Source organism: Pollicipes pollicipes, unplaced genomic scaffold, assembly GCF_011947565.3.
Source record: "Pollicipes pollicipes isolate AB1234 unplaced genomic scaffold, Ppol_2.1 Scaffold_2555;HRSCAF=2994_pilon_pilon_pilon, whole genome shotgun sequence".
Lineage (NCBI taxonomy): Eukaryota > Metazoa > Arthropoda > Thecostraca > Pollicipedomorpha > Pollicipedidae > Pollicipes > Pollicipes pollicipes.
Window position 1 is genome coordinate 23,195,601 of NW_023596136.1, and position 24,014 is coordinate 23,219,614.

A 24,014-nucleotide genomic window follows, 5' to 3' on the forward strand; every position below is an offset into this window, starting at 1 on the left:
AGCAATTAACGTGTCGACGAAATTGAAAGTAACCCTGGATTTGTATTGTGTGCATCCCTGCTGAATGCCACGTAAATCTGGGCAGAGGACAACGCCATCCAGGGCTCCGGAGTGGTAAATCGACGCGATTGAAGAGTCATTATGTAATGAGGAATAATAAAATCAAACTCCCCGAGAAGGCTCCGTACTGATGCGGAACACTCTGCTGCAAAGTCATGGGTCTGCAGGGATGTTCTTGTCTTTATCCGTGGCACTTCATAGCTCCCGTCGGTCATCCCAGGCTGTAGCAGTGTATCCTAGTGAGGGGCTGAACTTGAATCGCTCACCAGGAGGAACGTTCTCCGCAGGAGCTCAACAAAGTACATCGGAAGTTGTATGACCACAGCATCCGAACAATACGCCGTACACATGATAAGCTGGGTGTGTAGGAGACGGCATGAAATAAGGGTGGCTCAGAAGCTGCTTAATGTAACTCTGCGCCCGCAGTATGCTCACATCTGTCATCGAACGCCACTTTAAACCTCACTTGGCTGAATTACAACCGCAAACAAACACGCAGGTTTACTGATAGTGCAGCACACGCCACCGAGATAGTGCCGCTGTGCGAGGAGTGGTGCATGTTTGTTCAGCGCGTGATCACATCGCGAAGAGACCGCGTCCGTCACCGCGTCACCTCGCCACAGTCAGCTGTACGCTCCACGTTCTTCCGTTCTGCGTCGGCCCCAGCTCTCCGCCCAAGCTCCATCTATTCGGACCGCAGCCCGCCGGACCGCCGTGACCCTCCATCTCTCCTCCTCCTGCTCCTCCGCCGCGTTCTCCCTCTCTCCAGCGGCGTCGGTCGATGGCAGTCGGGACCGGCGCGGCGTCATCGGGCTGTCGGCTGCGACAGCCGCTGGAGTGGCGCGTCACCGGCGCCGCCGCGGCCGCTGCCGCCGCCGGCCGAGCTCACCGGCGAGGGACACGAGGCTGGGGCAGCCAGGCACGCCGAGTACGGAGAATCAGGAATCGCTGAACTCGCTAGGCTCCGATCAGCAGACCTGGGTGACAGGCTTGCTCGAAAGTCTCGGGTACAAAGGCGCCAGGCAATGGAGCCGGCGCAAAAATTCGCCATTGACCGCCTCTGCAGCCTTGAGGCGGCCTTTCGCTATGATCGAGCGGCCGCACAAGAGCTCCTTCACGTTGAAATGCCTTCGAAGCTGGTTATCTTATTGGAAACGCGTGACGCACGCAACCCTGGCGACGCATCCGAAAAACCGCCGCCACTCGAGACAAGGTTTTGAAATCGCACACCCGGCATTTTTGTGGAGCGGCTAGGCTCTGCCAGGTCCAGGATGCAGTTTTTTTCTGCCTCGGACAGTCCAATTTGAGTGATTTATGGGCGCCGGCCGTCGGCCGCGGCGGGGGAGCGGGATGCGTACGCTAACCATCGAGCCGCCCGTCAGCTATGGACAGCACGGCCCGTTCCAATTACTCGCCGCCGCGCCGGCCGCGCGCCGCGTCGAATCAAGCTCTTCTTTTATTTCGAATTCCCGATATGTGCGACGGCGGCGGCGGCGGCGGCGGCGGCGGCGGCCGGCGAGTGTCCATGTTAGCGGGGGGCGGGGCGAGCGGCGCTGGCTCCGCCCCCGGCCGGCTGCGCGCCAGCTGACGGCGCGGCGGCGCGGCGGCGGGCGGCCGCGGGCGCCCGGCCGACAGGCTATCCATTCCGGGTCGGCGGCCAGTCTGATTGACAGTGCGCGCGCGGCGCCGGCGGTGTGTGTGTGTGAGAGCGGCGTGCGGCCGCCCAGACTGTGCTGCAGCGAGACGAGACGCGCGCGCGCGCCGCAATGATGCGGACCGCGGTGTGATCGGAGCGAGCGAGAGCGTGCGGGCCGCCCGGCCGACAGACTGACGACGCGACCATGGCCGGCACCCGCCCGGTGAGTGAGCCGCTCGCCGCCCGCCGCCCGCCGCTCGCCCGGCTGCCGCCGCCCGGCCGCTGTCGGCCGCGCCGGGTGCAGAGTCAGCGCGCCGCCGTCGCCGCCGTCAGCGCCGCCGCCGCCGCCGCCGCCGCCGCCGTCGTCGCTGACGCCGGCCGTCTGTCTCTGCCCACAGGAGGAGTACGGCCTCTCCCACTTCGGTGGCATGGACGGCATGGCCGGCGGCATGTACGACCCGCACGGCCAGCGGTCGCTGCACTCGCTCAGCATGAGCCACTCGCCGGCGCACATGACGCACGGCATGCACGCGTACCAGGCGGCCGCCAACCACGTGTCGCCGCCTTCGCACCACGTGATGGGCGCCGCCACAGCCGTGCCCGACGCTCAGAAGCGGGATAAGGACGCCATCTACGCGTGAGTAGCGGCCGGCGGAGGCCATGTGGCCGCCAGCTGGGGCTCCCCTCGTCGCGCGGCGCCCCTCCTCGCCGCGGCGCTGAGACGCCGTTCTCGCGGCTCTTCCGGCCCGGTCAGCGCGGGCGGCGCCGGCTCAAGGGCGGCGGTGTCGCCCGCCGGCGTGGGAGGACCTGGGGCGGCGGCGCTGGGCTGGGCGGGCCAGTGTAAGAGGACGGGTCGAGCTCCGGCACGGTCGGCCGCCGGGCGTGGCTCTGGCCAAGCCCGGCACGTTTCGGTCTCCCCAAGGGAAATCTCATTTGGCCTACCCAAGGCGCACCCAGTATATTTCAGGGTGGTTTCAGCTGGTCACCGGCCGGTCAGGGAATATTTCGGTTGTACCCCAGGCCATTCGGTTAGTTCCAGAAGCAGTGTCCGCTGCTCCCAGACCGGCATCCCTCCGTCCCAGTCCAGCGCCAGCCAATCCCGCAACGACGGCGTAGACCGAGGACAATCTCTGCCTGTCCCCGAACACGCCGAACCGCTCCCGTAATGCCCGACGCGCCCCCACCTCCGCGCCTCCTCTCCGGGGACGATTTCCCACGGCTCGGAGCCTCCCGGGGTAGCACATGCCGTGCTGGCACACACCCTGTCGCTCCCGGAGCTGCCGTGGCTGATCCCGGCACGATACGAGGCGGTGCCGGGAATCCCGGTCCTGGCCGGTCCCGTTCTGACAAGTTCTGGGACGCCCGGTGCCGTCTCCTTCGGTGCCTAAGCCGATCAGTCGGCTCCCGGCTGGTGTCCGTCAGCTCCAGCGCGCCGCCGACCGGTCTCCTGGACCGTGTCGGTCGGTGACAGGCCGGCGCGGTTCGGTGCCAGGCCGGTGTCAGTCGGTGTCAGACCGGTGTCAGCCGCTCTCGCGCGGTGTGAGTGGCTCTCCTGGCCCGGGTCTGTCCGTTCAGGCCGGCCTCGGATGACGCCCGGTGAGGCCCGGCGAGGCGCCGGCCGGGAACCCCGACCACGGCCGTGCCCGGGCGGCCCGGCCGTGTGCCGCCTGTCCCGCGCCTGACCGGCCGTAAATGCCGATAATCTGGCGACGCGAGCCCAGTTTGGGCAGCGGTGCCCAGCCGGGTCTGGCCGGGCCGCGCCGCACCCGCTGCTCCCCTCGGCAGGGGCGCTATTTTTAGTGGGCCCGCCGCCGCTCGGTCCTTGCCCCCTGCCTGGCGGCGGCGCCGGCGCCGGCGGGGCACCCGAAGTCAGCCCCCTCCTGCTGCTGGGCCGCATTTTTGGCGGATTTTCACGCGCCCCTCGCGTCCAGCCCTCGCGGTCCCTCGCGACCCCTCGCGGCCCGTGGTGGCCGTCACAACGGCTTTGACTAACCAGCCGGGCCACCCGGGCTAGGTACGGGCGCCCCGCGGCGGCGCGCCGCTGTTTGGACGGCGGTGACATGCGCCCTGCGCGACCGTCAGGTATGTCAGATAAAGCACGCACCCGCTGTAATTATCGGACCCACACTGTGTCCTCAAATTATGATAACAGCCACTCCAAAGTCATTTAATTACGTATGGCATCACGCAGCGTGCGCGCCGGCCACTTCAGCGCACCGAGATTGACAATGGTCCCGCGCCAGGAGAGGAATGCCGCGCGGTGAATTGCTCGGGCTCCCAGACGCCGTATTTCTGGCCGACCTGACTGGCAGATTGTGTTTCCCGAGTTTCACACACCGTCGGTTTTCCAGCTGTTTGGGCTGTGTATTTAGGACGGGCCGATCGTCCGCCCGTCAAGGTGCAGATATTCTGTGATTGATGGAACACACGCGCCGTAATCACTCCAGCTCAAAATATTGAGATATTACACGTTGCTAGCTGACATGGGAGCACGTCCAAGCAAGCAAGCCATCGTAATAAAATGCTGATGGCATGTGAAAACGGGCGGCGGCGCAGTAATACCGGCGTGAGGTACGTTGCGCCCAGCTCGTGCGGCGCGCCAGCCTGCCTGTCGCGCGTGACAGGTCGGCACCGGCCGAGCCGTGTTTGCCGTGTCTGACCCGGGCACTATGCTGCAGGCACCCGCTGTTCCCTCTGCTGGCGCTCATCTTCGAGAAGTGCGAGCTGGCCACATGCACGCCGCGGGACCCGGGCGTGGCCGGCGGCGACGTCTGCAGCTCCGAGTCCTTCAACGAAGACATCGGCGTCTTCAGCAAGCAGGTAGGCAGGCTGCCGAGCGGCCGGCCGGCGACCGGCGGCCGGCGCGCCGCTGCTCACTTGGCCCCATTGTGGCGCTATTGTGGCGGCCGGCGCCGCCGCCGGGCCGGCCCTTTGTGCGCCGAATTTCTGCGCCGTCCCCCGTCCCGCGGCCTCGGCCAGAAGGTCCCGGCACCGCGCTGAAAAGATGAAAAGCAGGCTGGCGCGCGGGGAGGGCAGATGCGCCGGCCGATAGCCGCCGCGCCGCGCCGCGTCGGCCGCGCCCGCGCCCTGTTTGCCGCGCCGCGGCCAGTGCGTAGTAAACAGTAATAATGAGGGAAACGCGAGCCGACCGGCAAGCGGCCGCGAACGCCGGCCCGCTCTCACAGTCGCGCAGCTCGCGCGCTCTCACGGGGAACGCGGCCCGGCGCCGGCCGGCCGCGCCCGCAATAGCCGGGCCCGGGCCGCGGCGCCCGGCCGGACCCGGAGCGGCGCCGCGACGGCCCCACCCGAGGCCCCCTCGCCTGGTGTAGCCCCGCGTTCGAGGGGACGGCCGCGCCACTAATGCTTAATTTATGTTAAGCGTCTGACAGGCGCTGGCGGTCGGCGTGGCTTCTGCCGAGCCGTGTGCGGTGTCGTGTCTGCAACGGGCGGTGCCGTGCATCAGTGTACCGTCGGGCACCCCTGTGCCGTGCGCTGCCTGGTGCGTGTGCGTGCGTGTGTTGAGCTGCGGCCGCCTCCCGCTCAGCCCCGGGAGGAGCGGCTCGCTTGTCCGCACGTGTGAGCGCCGTGAGATATGCGGGGCGTCACGTTCAGGCTGGTGCTAAATCACGCCGGCCGGCCGTTCGTCATGCTGCCGCCGGTGCCGTAGTTGCCAGTTGTGGGGGGCGGCCGCAGCGCCGGCGGGCCAACTCCCCGTACAAATAATGTGACGTCCGTGTTCGACATGTGCCGTGTATGCAAATCGGCGCAGATGCTGGCGGCGCCGCGGCGCGTCCCTCGCGGCCACTTGCCCCGTGGATGGCCCAACTGCGCCGCTGCGGCCGCCCCGGCCGGCTGTTGAATGGCCGTGGGGCGGGCAGCCGTTTGTTACTGTCGTGCTGCACTTACGGGCAGTTCTGCCGAAGTTGTGGTGGATTCTGAAGAGATGTTTCTGAATGTGGTGTTCTGTTGTGGCTGATGTGCTGGCCTTGGTTCACTGGATGGCGGCGCGGTACTGGGCCGTTTCTGTGGATGAATTCGGTGTTTGATGCAGTGGCACGCGTTATCGTCGGGGATCGGTTTGTCGGCGCGGTTGTTACGTTGCATGCAGTTTCATGTGCTCCAGGACGCATAACTGTTTGTCCGAAAGGGAAAGGGACCCAAACAACTCAGAGGGAAGACAAAAGTTGCAAGCGTTTCCTAAAAAAAACACCTGTATGGATTGTTGTGTGATGCATGCTGGCTCAAAGTTCGTGTCGTAGTTCGCAATGCAAGTGTGATGTAGACTTTTATGCAATACTGTTCTCTAAAATGTCATGCACCTTGGCAATTTTTTTCTCTGTCATTGCCTAATGACACCAAAGCACATCCTAAAATTATTACACACAAACCGCATTAAATGGCGAGTTTCCACTTAACTAATATTTTTACAGCATTTGCCTGTGACTGAACGGAGCCCTGGCCCAGCACGGCAGGCAGCTCCATTCACCAGCAGCTGTCCAGTTCTCGTTTGCACGCGCGGCGCGTGCGTGTGCCGCGCAAGATCGGCGGCAAAAGGGCGGCAGGGTGCGTGTCCGTGATGACCGGTTACCAGACCCTTTAAATACTAAAGCGAGCTGCCCACGCGCGCGCCAGTTGGGCGCCCGCCGTCCGTTACGGGACGGGCGGAGCGGCACGAGCCGCCGGCGGTGGCCGGATAGCTGTCCTCGCAAGGCGGACATGGCGGGCAAACCGCGGACACACGGCGAGGACACACTGCGGACAAGCGGCGGACACAGACACCGGACACTGCGGACAAACCGCGGACACACGGCGAGGACACACTGCGGACAAGCGGCGGACACAGACACCGGACACTGCGGACAAAGCGCGGACACACGGCGAGGACACACTGCGGACAAGCGGCGGACATAGCCACCGGACACTGCGGACAAACCGCGGACACACGGCGAGGACGCACTGCGGACAAGCGGCGGACACAGACACCGGACACTGCGGACAAACCGCGGACACACGGCGAGGACACACTGCGGACAAGCGGCGGACACAGACACCGGACACTGCGGACAAACCGCGGACGCACGGCGAGGACGCACTGCGGACAAGCGGCGGACACAGACACCGGACACTGCGGACAAACCGCGGACGCACGGCGAGGACGCACTGCGGACAAGCGGCGGACACAGACACCGGACACTGCGGACAAACCGCGGACGCACGGCGAGGACACACTGCGGACAAGCGGCGGACACAGCCACCGGACACTGCGGGCAAACCGCGGACACACGGCGAGGACACACTGCGGACAAGCGGCGGACACAGACACCGGACACTGCGGACAAACCGCGGACACACGGCGAGGACACACTGCGGACAAGCGGCGGACACAGCCACCGGACACTGCGGACAAACCGCGGACACACGGCGAGGACGCACTGCGGACAAGCGGCGGACACAGCCACCGGACACTGCGGACAAACCGCGGACACACGGCGAGGACGCACTGCGGACAATCGGCGGACACAACCACCGGACACGCGCGGCGCACATCGGATACAGCCGCGGATGTCACCGGTCACGTAGCTGAGCTCCCGAGCCGCTAACCCCGGGTGCTGGCTGATGCACCCGCAGGTGTCACCGGTCACGTAGCTGAGCTCCCGAACCGCTGGCCCCGGGTGCCGGCTGATGCACCCGCGGGTGGACCGTCTCACAACGAGCTGGACGCGGGTCGCCGCCGCGGCCCCGGCCGGACGCGGTGCCGCCACTCCCACCGACACGCCGCGGTTCTATTTTGACTCGAATTCATTCCACTTCATACTGATTGCACACAGACAATGCGTATCATCCCGCCGCTCGACGACCAATAGAATTTGCAAATGTGTAAAATCGCTGGCTTGGAACAATTCTGTTTCATCCATTAGAGCGCAGTCGCTTTGTGTGCGATTTCGCCGTGCCGTCGCTATCCGGCCTTCGCGTCCCCCGGCCGAGGGGAGGGGAGGGGTGCGAAACGCACGCTCTCGGCGCGGCGAGGGGCGAACCCGTCCGGGTGACACTGCTCTGTTTTCTTTTGTTATGCCAAATGGAATGCGATCTCTCTCCAGGGAGTGCGATTACCCCAAACGAGGCATTGGATACACTGGGGACCAGCCCACAAAAAGGGTGGATATTACACCGCGCGCGTTTTTGCTCATCCTCCCTGAGAGCGGGATGCCAGAAATTGTGAGAAGGATAAGAAGGCTGTACTTTGGCTGATTTATGGCCACTAGCCGGTGTAAAACAGGTGCATATTGGTAGAGAAGAATTCCGGGCATACCGTAGCTGCGAATCTGCTCGTGCGCTTGGCCGGTCATGGAGGCGCTAGAAAAAGCGGAGTGCGTCTTTAACCTACTTCTCTCTGCGCTTTTCTCCCCCTCAGTGGGAAGTGCACGCTAACGTTAACTGTCTGTAATCAATAACCAGCCGATAAGGACAGCGACGGTAACTGTCTCGCAGGGGCTTCGGTTGTAAAACATTTCCGGAGCAGCCGATCACAGTGCCTCCTTCAGCCCGGGCGGGCCAGGGGCTGGCGCTCATTGGCCGGCGAGAGGGGCTCGTCGGCGGGGGACATTTGTCCCGCCGCAGCCGCCCCATGGGACGGGCATTCCTGACAGCTCAGTGCCCGGCGTAATTTGTTACCTTTGCCGCTCCAGATTGACGCGAGACAAGCGCGACACAAGATGGATTCCTGTTCTGGGCCGCGCGCGGGGCCGCCGGCCGCGCGCTCCTCCGCCGCGCCGCGCCGCGACATGTGATACGGCTGGGAAATCGTTAAAACATAACGAGAAAAACCGACCCGTTTGGGGGCCCGTCCGCGCCGGCCGCGCCGCGCCGGCGGCGGCGCCCATGTTTAAAACACGTGCGCTGCACCCGCTGCTCCTTTCATATTCATATCTGGCGTGATCGGGCGCGGCGGGGAGCGTCGACGGCGACGCGGCGTCGCGTCGACGGCGACGCGGCGCCGCCCCCCGCCGGCGGAGCGGCGCCGACACACGCGCCTCTTTATGGGACGTTTATGGGAGTGATTGGACGCGGACCATGGCCGGTGTTGTGCTGTGCCGACCTCACCGGCCGCACCACAGCTTGGCGCTCATGGCGTAAATTCGCCACTGACCAATGCTGCAGCGGCTTCTGTGTGTGCAAACTTACGTCTGCATATAGGAGCTTATTCAGATGGGGAGGGTAGCACTGGGGCACGTTCCCCCTACCAAATATACATAGGTATTAATGTGCAAGTGACAAGCCCTTGAACCCCAATCATCGCCAATAGACAAATGGCCAAATGTTACCACTTAAAGTAAATTAAGTTACGCGCGCCAAAAAAGCAAATTGAAATTATGTGATGGAACTATACGTCATGCAACAAGTATCGTCCGTGTACGCCGCGTTGATATTGTTTTCGTTAGTGAAAAAGATCGAGTTGCTCCGCCGTTTCGAAATCCTTCCTACGCCTCGGCCTACACTAATGGATCCCAGTGTTCTAGTTGGTGTGACATTTTTGCAGTGGTTTTAAGGGTCACATGTTCCTTATGCAGGCTGTTTTAAATGTTTTTAGCATACATTCAAAATACAGCTCTGTGCCAATTTCTGTTGTATCGCAATTAACATGTCAAGTTTGGGTTGTTAAACAACCGCACATTACAGCCTTTAACGCGACTGAAGCCCATGCACGAACCACTTTTCTTTTTGCTTTGGTAAACTGGACATTTCCATGGCATCAGCTGCGTAAGATCATACCTGCTGAATTTCGAATGTGCTATACTTGGACTGAATGCACCGACGCAAAGTGTACAGGATTTATAAGCGCGCCGGGTGATCTTTTGGGCCCGCTTGGTCATCACAGCTGTCTGGTCAATGCGGATCCAATGGTGCTGCTGTCCCACGTGTCCGGATCCGTTGGCGCCGCTGTCCCGCGTGTCCGGAGCCGTCAGCGCCGCTGTTCCCGCGTGGGGGACCCATTGGCACCGCTGTTCCTCGTGCCCGATCCCCGCACCCTGTCGTCTGCGCTGTGATTGCCCCAGCCGCCGCCGCCGCCGCCTCGGCCACAATGCGTGTGTCAACAGCGGCGGCGGCGGCGCCAGGAAGGGGTGCTGTAATCGTCGCAGGACGTTCACGTCGAGTGGCCCGTTTGTCCGACGACCGGCGCTGTTTGTTGACACGCTGTTATTAGCCGGGGCACAGCGGCGCACTGACTGGTTAATCAACGACTGGCGAGCGACCGGCCCTATTTGCATAGGGTCGGAATTATTTTCGAATAGCGCGCGTGTTTGGTCAACTCTGTCGTGTTTTTGCGGCTGCGATTGTTGCCGCAGTCGGGCAGGCGACAAAATCTGCTGCCATGGGCGTGTTTGGTGTAAATATTTGGGTGTTGTTGTGTGCGCCAGGAAAGTCACACGAATGGTGTCTGTGTGTGCCTGTCGTGTTTGATTCCAAGCCATTGGGCGGCGAGGCGGGCGCGGCGCCTGACGACTCTGACCACTGGCGTGTCTGTTTCAGATTCGAGCAGAAAAGCCATACTACAGTCCAAACCCGGAGTTAGATAGTCTAGTAAGTACCCGCGCCGGCCGTCCGAGCTTCCGGCCGCCGCTGGCGCCAGGCGTTCTGGAAACGCGCGCGCCCGGCACCGCGACCCGTCCGTCTAATTTTGGCGGCGCCACGTTTTGAGTTGGGCCCGCGTGGCGCTTGAGGGGCCAGGAGGTAACGAGGCCGGGCGGCGGCGCGCGCTAACGCCGGCCGACAGGTGTATTTTGGGCGGCCAAATCGGCCCCGGCGCCCACTGACAGCCGGCTTGTGCCCTGCCAGATCGGCCGGATTGTCGAGCAGAAAAAATACGCGGCGGGACCGGTGTGGCGGCGCGCGCGCCCGGGCCACCGGCCGCGGCGGGTGGCGCGGGGTGGGGACGGCGAGGGTGACCCTCGGTTGGGGAGGCCGCACGGCCTGCTCCGGCACCCGGCGGCGGGCGTGCTGCTCCAGCAGCGCTGCCGTCCGCTGCCGGCTCCTGAGCCGCCACAGCTGAGTCATCTCCAGCCTCCCCACACTGCGGTCACGACCACGGGCAGGACTGTAAGCCGACACCCCGCTGGCGGAGCGCGGCGGGAATCGTCACACGACTCGGTCGTGGCGTTTCGGAGACCTGTTACCTTTGAGTCATTGGAATTCAAAGTTTCGCTTCCTGCCCAGATGCCAATAAGGAATTTTTGGGGAACTTGGCGACGCGTTAAGCCAGATGTCCGTGTAATAGCACCTTTTTAGCTAGCACTTTCTAGGGCGTCTGATTACATTTGTTTTGTTTCGAAAAGATCATCGCCGGAATCCCGCTGAATCTGTGTCTTCCATTTTCGGTCGTTTTTATGAGTACTATGGCCAGCCCCTGATCCTGCATAATATTAGGCCGATAGACCCGTCCCGAACTTGTTCAAGCGAGGCAGAAAAAGAGTGCTCCGTCATTTTTGGACAGATTGTCGCATACCTGGAGTCTCTGGTTTATCCGTGTCACGTGCGGTTACCTGGTATTTTCATTAAGAAAACGCAGGAATGCCGCCGTGAGCGTCGTTGTGTCGTCACTGTTACCGCAGTTACGACTGCTCAGCGAAGAGCACGTGACAGCTGGCATGTTAGCCGGCCGCTGCAAGGAAGACGCGCTGCGTGGCGGGGTCAGAGCTGGACTTCGTGAGCGCGGTGTGCGAGGCCGGCTCACGCCCACATGCCGCAAACCACCACGACCATGCCCTCGTCAATTGCATGCAATTTGAATCGTTTAGCCCGTTGTTTGAGCCGATGTCATGTACGATCTGTGCCTGTCCCGGGGCGATTGATTTACGGCCTCTCTGCCCGGTCAAGACGACAGGCGGCCGCCGCATATAGGGGAGACGAGCCTGGCAGCGGAGCCTTCCTGCGGGCGTCCCCGCGGACGCTAATGACGCCCACTCTCCGCCCGCAGATGGTGCAAGCGATTCAAGTGTTGCGGTTTCATCTGCTCGAATTAGAAAAGGTGAGGCATCCCGCGTCGTGTCCGTCGTGTGGGCCCCGCCCGGCGCCGCGGCGGCGCCAGAACGGTCCCGTGTGTCTCCCCCCGCTCGCTATCTTCATTCGGTCTTGATTGATTACACGCACCTTCTGCGGATAAGGCCGAACAAAATGAGTTTTTCTCCACTGCGTCTGGCACCAGCCGCACCACCGAACGCACTAATGCCTAATCTACACCCGGGGCTCTCATTTTTATTCATTAGCCTTATCTCCCTCTGATCCCGGGCAGCGGGAATAAATTCCCCCCCATGCACCCCTATTATTCCCCAGTTGCAAGGGAGGTATAAACACGTCCGGTGGCGGGGAGGGTGCCGGGAGCGCTGTTGACACAGGACGCCGCGCCGCCACTGTCGTGTCGCCGGCTTCACACGTGTCCGGCGCGACGAGTGGCCGGCCGAGGGCGGTTCCAGCCAGACAGAGTCGAGGACTCGCTCCCGCCGCCAACCTAAGGCGTGTGCGGCCGCGCCCCGTCGGCCGTGCTGGGCTGTGCTGGCCTGGCCGCCCCGCCAGACGGGCGGCCAGCTGCATGGCTTGACGCCTGTCAGCGCTGCCGTCGGCGCGGACTCTGGTAGCTCCGTCCTCAGCTTGGCTGCTGTCGGCGTCAGCCCGTGGTGTACCTCCGGTCCGTTCCGGTCCATGTCTCACTGCTGTCCGTCCGTACTGGCCCGGCTCGGCGCCTGTCTCTTGAGGGAAAGGGCTGTAACAGCTTGCGGCCTTTGGCCCTTATGTCCATGTTCTTGGCTCGCTGCTGCCATCCCCTCTCCTCCTCCCGCCGCACCCTGACCTTATCCTCGCTTCTGTCCCTACCTCGCTACTGTCCCTGTCCCTGTCCGCCGCCGCCGGCCCCTGCCACTGTCCCTGTCCGCCGCGGCCGGCCTCTGCCTCTGTCCCTGCCTGCCGCCGCCGGCCCCTGCCACTGTCCCTGTCCGCCGCCGGCCCCTGCCACTGTCCCTGTCCGCCGCCGCCGGCCCCTGCCGCTGACCCTGCCCGCCGCCGCCGGCCCCTGCCACTGTCCCTGCCCGCCGCCGCCGGCCCCTGCCGCTGTCCCTGTCCGCCGCTGCCGGCCCCTGTCCCTGCCGCTGTCCCTGCCCGCCGCCGCCGGCCCCTGCCGCTGTCCCTGTCCGCCGCTGCCGGCCCGGCCCGGTCTGTTGCGATGAGTCACGCGCCGGCCGGCCGGCCCGCCGCCGACATAGCCCATTCCGCCGCTCGATGGCCGCTCCACCTTCACGATTCCACTGCATTCGGCGCCCGTTTCCAGGAAAATACATCAAGCGCGGCTTTGTGACGCTCGTCCATGCAAAGGCTGGCAGCGCCGCCGGCGGCGGCCGCGGCGGCGGCGGCGGCGGCGGCCAGTCTGGCGTGGCCGGAGTGCACGCACGCCTCCGGGGGACATCGCCGGCGGGCACGGCCGCGCCGTCCATGATTGTCGCCGTCGCGTCAATTTGGCGGCCGCCGATAAGCGGCGGCGGCGGCTACGACTTTGGCCGCTGGTGGCTGCTGTCGGGTCCGGGACCGGTGAGCCGGCAGGTCTAAGGTGACCTGGGAGCGCCGGGTCGCAGCGGTTGCCGAACTCGAGGTCTGGTGCAATAAGCTGAGCGGGAGGACCCGGCTGGGAGACCAGCTGGGGGTGCCAAGCCAAGGGGACGAGCTGGAGAATAGAGTTGGGCAGCGTGCCTGGTCGGTCCGGCTCTTCACAGCCCCGGGTCAGTCAGCTGGCTGCACGAGTGAGGTGGGCGGGTCGATGGGACCGGCTGCCGGCGGCGGCAGGCCGGCTGGAGCAGCCCAGCACCTGCAGTGCTCACTTCCGGCGCTGGTTGGAGCCCACCCGGCTGGACCACGTCACTTGACGTGATCATGACTGGGCCGGACTCGGGCCAGACCTGGACGGGACTCGGGCTGGGCTATGGCCAGTCCTGGGCGGGACTTGGGCGGGACTGAGGCCGGACTCGGGCCGGACTCGGGGCCTACTCGGGCCGGACTAGGGCCGGCCCGACCAGACCCGGTGGCCCACCTGGCGTCGAGCCGCGGCCGGCGGCGGGACTGGAGTGCCGATGGAGGGCAGCGGCCCCAGATGGCCGCCGCCGCCGCCGCCGCTGCAGGCGCTCGCCGCCCGCTGCACGTGTGGTTCGGCTCAGGGGTGCGGGCGGCCGGCGCGAAGGGCCAAAACAGACACCGCCGCCGCCGACCAGCCATATGGCCGGCGCATCAGCTCGCCGCACAGACATTCCGCAGCGGACCGCTGCCACACTCTGCGCGCTCGCTCCCTCTCCCTCACTCTCTCCTTCCCCCGCTCTCTGCCTCTGGCCGCGCGCGTCTCCCTCCGCCCCTCACCTGCGGCTCAGTCTCCCTCCCACCCTCTCGCCATGGCCCAGCGTCGCGCGAGGCCCGGCCGCCGGCTCCTCCGCCCTCTGCCCGTTACCCGCGGCCGCCGCTGCACGCCGCGCTCTCTCGCAGCCGCCAGTGTGACGCGCACACCTGGCATGCATGCACGGGCCGCGCGTCTGTGTGTGTGTGCCGGACGGACGCTGGCCGCCGGTGACGCGGCGGATTCCGCGCGGCGGTAGCCACTTCTCCGACGGCCGGACATTGTGTGCACCCATTCCGACAATCATCATTGCCATCAGATCAGCGTGTTTGCGCCGCCGGCCGACGGGGCCATCCTCCCCAAACAGGCCTGACTTCGATAAATACGCTCTGTTTGCCGGCGGCCGACGGCCTGTTTGCGTCGGCCCGGCCGCGAACCGGCGCTCTCCCACGGCCCACCTGTCGACGCGGCCGGCGCCGACATGTCGACGCGCCGCTCCGACATGTCGGCGCCCGCGGCGCGCGCGGGCCGGCGCGCGGCCGGCGTCCGCGCCTATCAACGGGGCATGCACCATATGGTCGTAATGGAGAGCCGTAGCCGGCGGCCGGCGGCCGGGTGACGCCCCGCCGGCCGACACCCATTGTCCGTCGAGAGGCGCGGCCGGCGCGCGCCGGGAATGTCGCCGCCGCGCCGCCGGCGTCGACACCGCGCCGGGCGCGCCGCGTGAGTCGGTCTGGCGCCGCGCGCCGGCCGTCGCAGCCGATGACAGCCGCGCCTTCCCCTCCCCCCTCCCCTCCCCGGCGCCCCCTCGGCCGGCGGCGCTGCAAGTGACACGGCCCACGTCACCAGCATGGCCGCCGCCCCCCCCCCCCTCCGCCTCCCCTCGGAGTCTGCACGTGACCACTCTGCGGCGGGAGGTTCGATTCCAGCGGCTGTCACCTGCAGGTGACTTAGTTGCGGGGGTCAGAGGCGCAATTGGCCGCCGGCGTCGGCGGGGAGGCCAGCTGACGGTGCGCCGCCGGCCGGCACGTGCGCCGCTTTCGAGCCGGCGGCGGCGGCGAGAGCGGCGCGGCGCGGCGAGACGCGCTGCTCTCGCCGCGTCGTCTGTCAGCGGCCTACCAATAAACGGCCCCCGGGGGCCGACGGTCGCGCACAAAATGGATAGAGAATGCGGCAAAATTACAGGGAAACAATGCAATAAAGATAGCGGAATGCGGACCATTCTCAATATTGACGCAGGGCGGGCGTCGGCGCGCGATATTGGCCCGCGCGCCGCGACACTGCGCGGCGGAGCGCGGCGGGCCTGAGGATGGACCGCGAGGGGGGGGGGCTGGTGCAGAGGGGGAGCTCGTGTGGCGCCGACCGTTTTATTGCCCGTGCTAGCACCGGGCCGGCTGGCCTTGAGAATGGTCGCGCTTGGCATTGCATCGTTTACAGGATGGGAAGCGTGGGGCTGCGCGTGGGACCGTGGCCCGGGGGCGGGACGTGGTCAGGGGCGGCGGTCGGGGGCGGGCGCCGGGGACCGCGGCCCGCGCCGACAGCACGTGCAGACCGGAGCGCGCGAGTGAGGCGCCACGGCCGGCCGCCGAGATGTGCCGTGTCCGCTTACGTGTTGCGTGCCACACCGGAGGTAATGGCGCGTCGCGATGAGCTCGGCCGGCCTGAAGAATTCATTAATTGTTGCCGCTGCGATTTGGGAAATTTATGGCGCGGCGCGGGATTGCTGCAGTGCTGGCGGCCGACCGGCTGTATGAGCGGGGAGGGCGGTGGGGTCGCAGTCCTTGTTGTGGGTCGCACGAGCGGGGCAGGTGGCCATCGGTCAGGTCCCTCCGCCGACCCTGACTCCGCGCGGGGCAACGCGGGACACGACCTGCTCCATACCCACTCTCGCGGGGAGAGAGGCACCAGGGACAGTCTCCGGTCTTGGACGGCGGCCTGTCGGTCGGAGGGACACACTCTGGGCCCTGCGCGAGCCTTTGTGACCGATCTCAGCCATCCTGGACTGCAGCAGCTGGAGGCAGAGCTGTCGGCGCGGACCCGCACGGCCGTCGGCTGGACCGAGCGTTATTCAATTTTATGGGGTCGTAACGCTCGGAGGTTGCCACTCGTGCAATCCTGCACCGCTGACCAGCCTTTGTTGTAGACAGGATCGGGAATGTAATGCGCGCCCGTTTCCGACTCCCATGTTCGGCCCAGGGCGCCTCGTCCTCCGCCCACTCTGCCCGCTCTCCCCCTGGTCCTCCGCCCGCTCCGCCCGCTCTCCCCCGGTCCTTCGCTTGCTCTGTCCGCTCCCCCTAGTTTTCCGCCCGCTCTGCCCGCTCTCCCCCTGGCCCTCCGCCCGCTCTGTCCCCTCTCCCCTGGTCCTTCGACCACTCTGCCCGCTCTGCCCCTCGTCCTCCACCCGCTCTGCCCATTCTCCCTGATCGCTCTGCTCAGCTCCCATTCAGTTCCCGTGGATTTGTTCTCCAACGATGCGCCCCTGCTGTGCATCGGATGTGCCTTGTTTTTTATCCTTCTGGACGTGAGTTGCATCAACCTGTAAAATTACCTCCTCTCCTACCCTCTCTCCGTTCCGCCTCCCTTCTCTCTTCCTTCTGTCTCTTGTCCCTCTTTCCTCGGCTGCTCTCCGCGGAATCCGACATATCTCCAGCTCCCCCGCCACTCTGCCCTCTCCGCGCTCTCTCCGACCAGCGCCGGACGCGACTGGGATTGAGTCACGCAATCCTGATGGTATTTATCGGCCGGCGCAGCGGGCGCCGCGATTTCTTAAACATTAAAACGGCGATTTGAATGACAGCGTCGTTGCGGCGGCCAGTTCTCGCCGGCGCCGAAGGTCGGCGTTTTTGTTGTTTCATTCCGCGTCCTCCCACACGGATTCCGGTGATATTTCACTGGCGGGTCGGCCGGCGAGTGGTGCCGTTTTTGTGGCGCCGCAAGAATGTGTCCCAATCAGCGCAAACTGCAGCGGGCTGGCGCCGGCCGGCAGCTGCGCCAGCTGCGCCACCTGACGCCTCGGCTGGCGCACTGCGCGGGGACCGGCGCTCCTCCAGAGGCCGGTCGGAGCCAGCGAGCAGGCGAAGCGCCCGAGCCTTCCGTTGGCCAACGGGGCAGAGGTCGCCCCTCTCCATCCGCTGTCGGGCAGCGGCGCCCGGGGTCGGGCGTCCTTGCGCCGGCACGTGGCCGCGCAGGAACGCGAGGGCAGGGGAAGCAAGTCCTGCTGCGGTCGGAGGCGCAGCTTGTGGACGACGGCCGGCTGTGTTCGACTCTCGTTCTGTGTGGCGCAGCTGACCGCCGTGTCCGGCTTGGGCTGGGGGCAGGCGCCGACTCCGCCCCGCCTGCGCCGCCCCGCCGGGCGCGACGGGCCTTCAGCGTGAGCGTGGACCGGGCTGCCTTCGACACCGGTCCGCGTTCGATGGCGCCTAGTTCCCAGTCCGTGACGCTCGGACCCGGCACTGTCCCGGGCATGATTGTTACGTGCATGGCGCGGACGCCGCTCATTAAGTGGAAAACAATGGCTGACTGAGCACCGCGGTAAAACTCATTTAATTGATCTTTCCCCTGTTTTCTTTTCCTTTCAGTGTTTGTTGCAAGACCGCTGCCAATGTTTATGCTCAGTCATAACAACATTAGTGGGTGTTATTGCACATAGACGGCTCGTTTTCGGGAGTTTGGCGGAAAAACAGTGGGCTGGGCCCCCTGCTGGATGGTGTGTTGGGGGGGGGGAGAGGGATGGGTGTAGATCGGGGGGGGGGGGCGGTGACACGACCCAATTGGGCTTGGCGCCAGCCAGCCGGCAGCAGCGGCAGCCGTTGCTAGGAAAGCAGCCGCCATCCCCCCGGCCGCCCCGCCTTGAATGGTCATGCCGGGGGCGATGTTTCGTCCTAATACGTGCAGACCCAGAAAGAATGTCACTGGTTTAGCATGCCGGTCGCGGTAAAAGTGTATTGTCACCGACCGCAGGTTGCTAGTAATACGTACTCCGTGAAACGAGTATTTAACATTCTTTGTAACAAAAAGCTCCGATTTTATCCAGGATGGCTTTTTAAGAAGCTTATGCATCTGAGCCGTAACCGGTCCCCCAAATCCGTTGTTAGGGTTGTACCGAATTTCTCAACACGTGTCCCTCGGAGGGGGCAGGGGGAGGGGGATAAGCCCTCGGCCACCCGGCTAAAATGTTTCAAGAGCAAACAAAGAGTTCTAAAGCTTTTACTGCGGCAGTTCAACTGCCACTGCGTGTTCCAGGCATCTGCCGTTCCCCCAACGGAGGTGTGGATGTGGACTCAAAGCAAACGCACGTCAGTTGACAGTTCGTGCGCGCCCTAGTTAGTTATGCTCAGAGTGTCAGTTAAACGTACCTAGTTACGATCTTGATTCTGTCATCCACCGCATCACCTGGTGTAGGACGGCATCTGCTAGCTCTCGTTCTGTCCGTTAGCATGCACATGCTCACATCGGGCTTGGAAATTTCCAAAGCAAGCTTGTGCAAGTTATTGAAACATCCACCGCGAGCCTGAGCCGACCTGTACTGATACGAGATCAGCCACCCCGTCACAAGTCACGGGTCTGTTCACTGATACCACATCGTGGAACCGGCAGTAGCTGCCTTAGAGGCGCTGCGTCCAGGCGGTGCCGCCTATCTGCCTCCGCGGCTGCCCACGGTCGCGCCGCGTACCGCCGTCGCCGCCCGCGCCGCCCTCACCTGACGACCTTCCTCCGTTGCAGGTTCACGAGTTGTGCGACAACTTCTGCCACCGCTACATCAGCTGTTTGAAGGGCAAAATGCCGATAGACTTAGTGATCGACGAGCGGGACAGTGGTGCGGCCAAGACGAGTGACCACGGCCACGGCGACACTAACAACAACAGTGGCAACTCGCGCGCGTCGGCCGAGGCCAGCCAGGATGGCACCAGCACGCCAGACATCGTGAGTACCGCGCTCTCTCTCGCTCTCTCATTCTCCTCCCCTCTCTCTCTCTCTCTCTCTCTCTCTTTCTTTCTTTCTTTCTTCTCTGTCGGGCTCTCTGTCTCCACTCTTTTCTCCCCTTCTCGGGGCCAGCGGGACCCTGAGCCAGCGGGACCCTGAGCCAGCGGGACCCTGAGCCAGCGGGACGGGGGTCCTGGCGCGGGACCGGGCGTGGGAGGCTGTTTGCCGGCTTGAAGTGCGCCGGCGGCGGCTGCATGCGGCCGTCTGGCTCGTCCGCGGACTCAGTTTATAATTTGGCTTGATATTAATTTGTGCGCCTCCTTTGGGAGCGGTTACAGATGTAGTCCGCAACGCCGTTGACCTTAATGTCATCTTAAGACCTTGAACGTAATGATCATTTGTGTTGCAAATAAAAAACAGACGCTGCCACGCTGTCAAAATATATTTTGACCGTACATCAGCATGCGCGGGAACGCAGCCTTCTGTCGGATATACTCCCAGCTCCCTGGCGTCCGGCCGGCAACCCACCATACCATTTGGGATGTTTGTCTCCGCCATCTCCGCCTCCGGTGGATCCGGGGCCTGATAGCGTTGGTCGAGCCACCTTCGGGAGGAGACGGCGGGCGCCGGCCGCGGCCGCCGCCGGCCCCGCCGCGCCGGCCTGGCGGGCTGTCAGCGCGCGGCGGCGACGAGACGGGGGCCTGCCCGCACCAGTCCCACTCCAGGGTACTAGAGCGGCTCGCCGGCCGTTTGTGTTTGCACTAGCTCGCTTGACATGTTTATGACGGCCAGGATAAATCATCGCGCGGGTAGCCGGCCTGAACTTTGACTAACTCGGTCCCACTGTAAACACGCCGATAGGAATTTGTCTCCGCCGTCCAGGCACAATATCGACGGTCGCCCGACTTATCGCCGCTTCGGACGCGCTGGATTAGGGCTGCCGGCCGGCGCAGCGACTCGGGGATAAAGCGGCGCCATTAGCGGGCGCCGGACCGGCCGTTTTTGCCATGCGCTGGGCGACGCCTCGTGGCTCGGAGGCCTCGCGTCTGGCGGGCGCGCGCCGCGTGTTTACGGGCCCGGCCGGCGGACGTCGCGCCGCATCGCGCTGCGTCGCGCCCGCTCCCAGGCCAAAGAATGGGTTTGACCGACCGCTCGGCCTATCCATAAATCTGGCGCCGAAGGTCGATCGGTCGCCACAGGTTTATTATGATTTCGACCATCTGAGCGTTCGAATTTCCGAGCTATCTCGGTCCGGATCGTTTATTTGGGAATTATTCCCGTGCCTCGGCCGCGTCCGCCCCGGCCTGATAAAATACAACGTGACCCCACTGACAAGGAGGCGGCCGGTGTGGCCGGCCGGCCGCCGTCGCCTATCGGGCCATCTCCGCCACGGCGCCGGCCGCACGGCCGCTGCCCGGCGCGCGCCGCGCGCTCGGCCGGCCGCTCCCCGGCGTCACTGGAGCGTCACGCGCTCACGGACGGCCGCCGGGCCGGCCGGGCCGCACCGGGTGCGGTGGCCGGTACTGTGGGCGCAGGCCGACCGGCCGGTCTGGTCCGCCGACATCATCGGCCCGACGTCCGGCCCGACGCTGCACCAACCTTGTGCGTTGGTGCGCTGGTGCGTCCCCGGCCGCCGCCACGCCGCTACCGCTATCGCCTGCGAGCATCGGCCGCGCGGCCGCGCACACTCGGCGTCTTTTGTCGCAGCTGTCAATTCCTCACCGAGTTGCAATTAGCAAGGTTAGCGGCTTTTTTGCGCGGCGCGACAGGGAAAAGAGTCATGCCCTTCAAACGCGACCGGTTTACCTGAAACTACACGGCGATGCGGCGCGATAGGGGCGGGCCGTGACGGGGTGGCCGGCGCGGCGCCTGTGATGCCGCCGGACGCGCCCCGCGGCGCCCGAGGTCACCGGCGATGCGATCGGCGTGCCGGCGGCGCGACCCGCGACGCCCCGCCGCGCCCGGCGCCGCTCCCACGTCCGAACGCCCAGCGGGGCGCCGCCGCCCGCCAGCGCGACCGGCGCTGGCGGCCGAGGTGGGGCGGGCGTCGGGACAGGTGGGGCGGGGGCAGCGGCGCGCTCGGCCCGCAGCACGGGACCAGCTGGGGGCCGCAGGGACTCGCTGAGACCTCCGTGGTTGACTGACGACGCGGCTGGTGGCTGGCGGGTGGCGCTGAGCGACGCCCTGGCCGAGCTACACCAGTTTCAGAGGGCATTGCACCCGATCACCCTTAGCTATCAGTGTGTCCCGCCCGCTGAGCGACTCCAGTCGTACTAGTGCGGCCCGACCTCGGTCGACGCTGGGCTCGCCCCTGGACCGCTGGCCACTCCGGGCGCGGGACTCGGGGAGGTCTGGAGCCCACGCGGGCTTCGGACCGCCCGGGCCGGGACGGCCGGCGGCGGCGTCTCCCGCTAGGTGGGCCCGAGCTGGGGCCGGAACGGGCCGACGACAGCGTCTCCCGCTAGAGGGGCCCGAGCTGGGGCTAGGACGGGCCAACGGCGACGTCTTTCGCCAAGTGGGCCCGAGCGGAGGCCGGGACAACTGCACGCGTCGCGCCGCGTCGGTCACTTGCATATACAGAGGAGGGGTGGCGCCGTAGACTTTGGCCTGCCTAACCGGGCCGGTCGCGCCTCTGCTGGGGTGGCCCCACCGCCGTTGTCTGTCTGCCTGTGGTGTGCGTCGGTTCTGCTGTTCCAGGTTTGCGCAGAGTCCTCGATTATCAGTCGCGCTCGAATTGAGCGCCCGCCTCAGTGCGGCAGAATCGAGAAGACGTGCGCGCAGCCTGGCTCGGCAGACGCAAGTGGCGCAGTGTAGAGACGCATGGCGCAGTGTAGAGTGGCGCAGCTGTGTGTGGCGCTGTCCATCTAACGCGCGGTTGTCTCCGCTGTTGCAGATGCGGACGTAATCGAATTCACGTCTCGTGCGTCTACAACGGGGAGACAACAAGCGCTGGATAGACTGGAAGTCGGCGCCTCTACACTGCGCCTGCGTCGGCCGAGCCGGGCGCACAGACAGACAAACCGAGCGGGCGCGAGCGCGGGCGCGGGCGGGGCAGGCGCGGCGCGCGGGGCGACCACCCCTCCGTTTATGCAGTAGGGCGCCGCCGGGGCGCCGGGGCGAGCGGACGCGCGCGCGGGCGGGCGTGAGCCGAGAGGCAGCGGCTGGCCCGTAAACAGAGCGACGCGACCGGCGCCGGCGCCATGGGCGGTGACGCCGCGCCGTCGCCGCCGCCGCCACTGCCGCCGCCGCCGCCGCCGCCGCCGTCGTCGTCGCTGCCGCCGCCGCCAACGCCGTTGCCGTTTTCCCTCTTCTGCGTGGCTGTAACGGACGACGGAGCGTCGGCTCGCCGCCAATGTGACCTTGACCTCCGGTCACGGAGAGGCGCGCGCGCAGGGCGAATCCTGTTGGGCTTAGCCAGTACATTCAGGGACTGGGAGTACGTTTATGTTGATCTGTTGGGCCGGCGCCGGTCGCGGCGCTCGGCCTGGCCCCATGCGCTGGCGAGCGCACGCGTCGACTGTGAAGAATACTCGTTGCATTTGTACAAACTATGGATATACGTAATTTCTCGTATCCGCCGGGCGTCCGGCCGGGTGCTTTATTTCGCAATGAAGTTGTCAGTCTGGCAGTATTACATGATGATATTTCATCTTCATGATTTCCGTACTGTAGGGTATTAGTAGGGAGCTTTACGACTCTTGTAGGAAGTGCTATTTCTTGGATGAAACACTGTGATTCGATTAGTTTTATTTGATGACTTTAATGGCGTTGTTTCGTGGCTCGATTGAGTTCCATGCTGCGCAGTGTCTGAAATACGTAACCGTTTGTGATGGTGTATTATTGTTAATTATGTGCCAAAATAATTGGTTTACCGTTTGTATACGATTTCAACCTAGGACATCGATGATATAAACAAGATCATAACACTACACCGTGTCTTGGTCTGCGGAAGAAGCGACAGATTTACGAGGGTCTGAGGCCGCCCAAATGCGCTTCTCTGTTTTCTTTGAATGATTTACGACAATTAAAAGTGGAAATAACGGGTCCTAAGTGTCCCGCGGCAGGCGTTCTCACTCTATCATTCACATCTGCTGTGCGACGGGGATCCGCCGCGACGCTGCCAAATTCGGCGCGCGCGCGGCGACAGCGGCGCACCACGCCAAAATAAAGCCGAGACAAATGCGGCCAAGCCGTGACGAGGAGTGGCGCACATCTGGTCGGCCCTCGCCGGCGGCTTGCTCCGCCTGGCCTCGATCGGCGGCGAGTTTTTGTCGCGCGTGGACTCGCACCAGGCGTCTTTTTTCAGCCGTCACACTTGCTCCTCTTTTGTTTATTTGTCCACCACTCGCATGGTTTATTTGTCATATCTGACCATAATGCGTCGCATCCATTAGAGACGTAAACAGTCGGGAGACGAGGAGACACGGGGGAGAACACCGGCGCCTTCGCTCACCCCTATCTGACGGAGCTAAATCCATTGATTAATTCAGCACCACGGTTTTGGCGTGTATCGGGAGAGCTGAACGTGTGGTAATGGCGCCGGTCGTGTCCGATTAGGATTCCGACCTTGTAAACCGGGCTGGCCACGTGGCGTGGTCTGTTTGGAAAGGGGAGGGCTTTAGAAGCCAGCTGAAGTCAGCGCCCAGTACCTTTCCCGTCTCGGTACACCCAGCGCTGACCAAAACTCAGCACTGATGATATCAGTACTGTACCCAGCCCCAGACACCATCTCAGCGCTGGTGACTCCAGTGGTGCACCCAGCCTCAGACACCAGTTCATCACTGATGGCTCCAGCACTGCACCCAGTCCCAGACACGCTGGCACACCGCTAGCCGCCCGTAGCGCACGCCGCTCAGCTGCGCCCAGCACGGCCCCCAGCCGTGCGGCCCAGCAGTGGCGCCGTTTGGCGACAGGGCGGGCGGCTGGGCTGGGCGGGCGGCGCGGACCACACAGGCGCGCGCGCCGGCCTGATGGTATCGGGACGGCGCGCGGTGCTGAGCGCGCCGCGCCAGCCGCCGCCCGCACTGCCAT

At 64.7% G+C, this 24,014-nt stretch overlaps 1 protein-coding gene across 1 annotated transcript; it reads left to right on the plus strand.

Moving 5' to 3' along the window:
* The first annotated feature begins 1,711 nt into the window (after window positions 1-1,711).
* On the plus strand, window positions 1,712-22,053 carry LOC119102505 (homeobox protein homothorax). The gene is made up of 7 exons (XM_037225884.1): window positions 1,712-1,919; window positions 2,095-2,333; window positions 4,375-4,516; window positions 10,226-10,276; window positions 11,670-11,720; window positions 18,783-18,983; window positions 21,877-22,053. Exons 1-7 carry the CDS (start codon window positions 1,902-1,904, stop codon window positions 21,886-21,888), a joined length of 714 nt encoding a protein of 237 aa, XP_037081779.1. The 5' UTR covers window positions 1,712-1,901; the 3' UTR covers window positions 21,889-22,053.
* The last annotated feature ends 1,961 nt before the right edge of the window (window positions 22,054-24,014 follow it).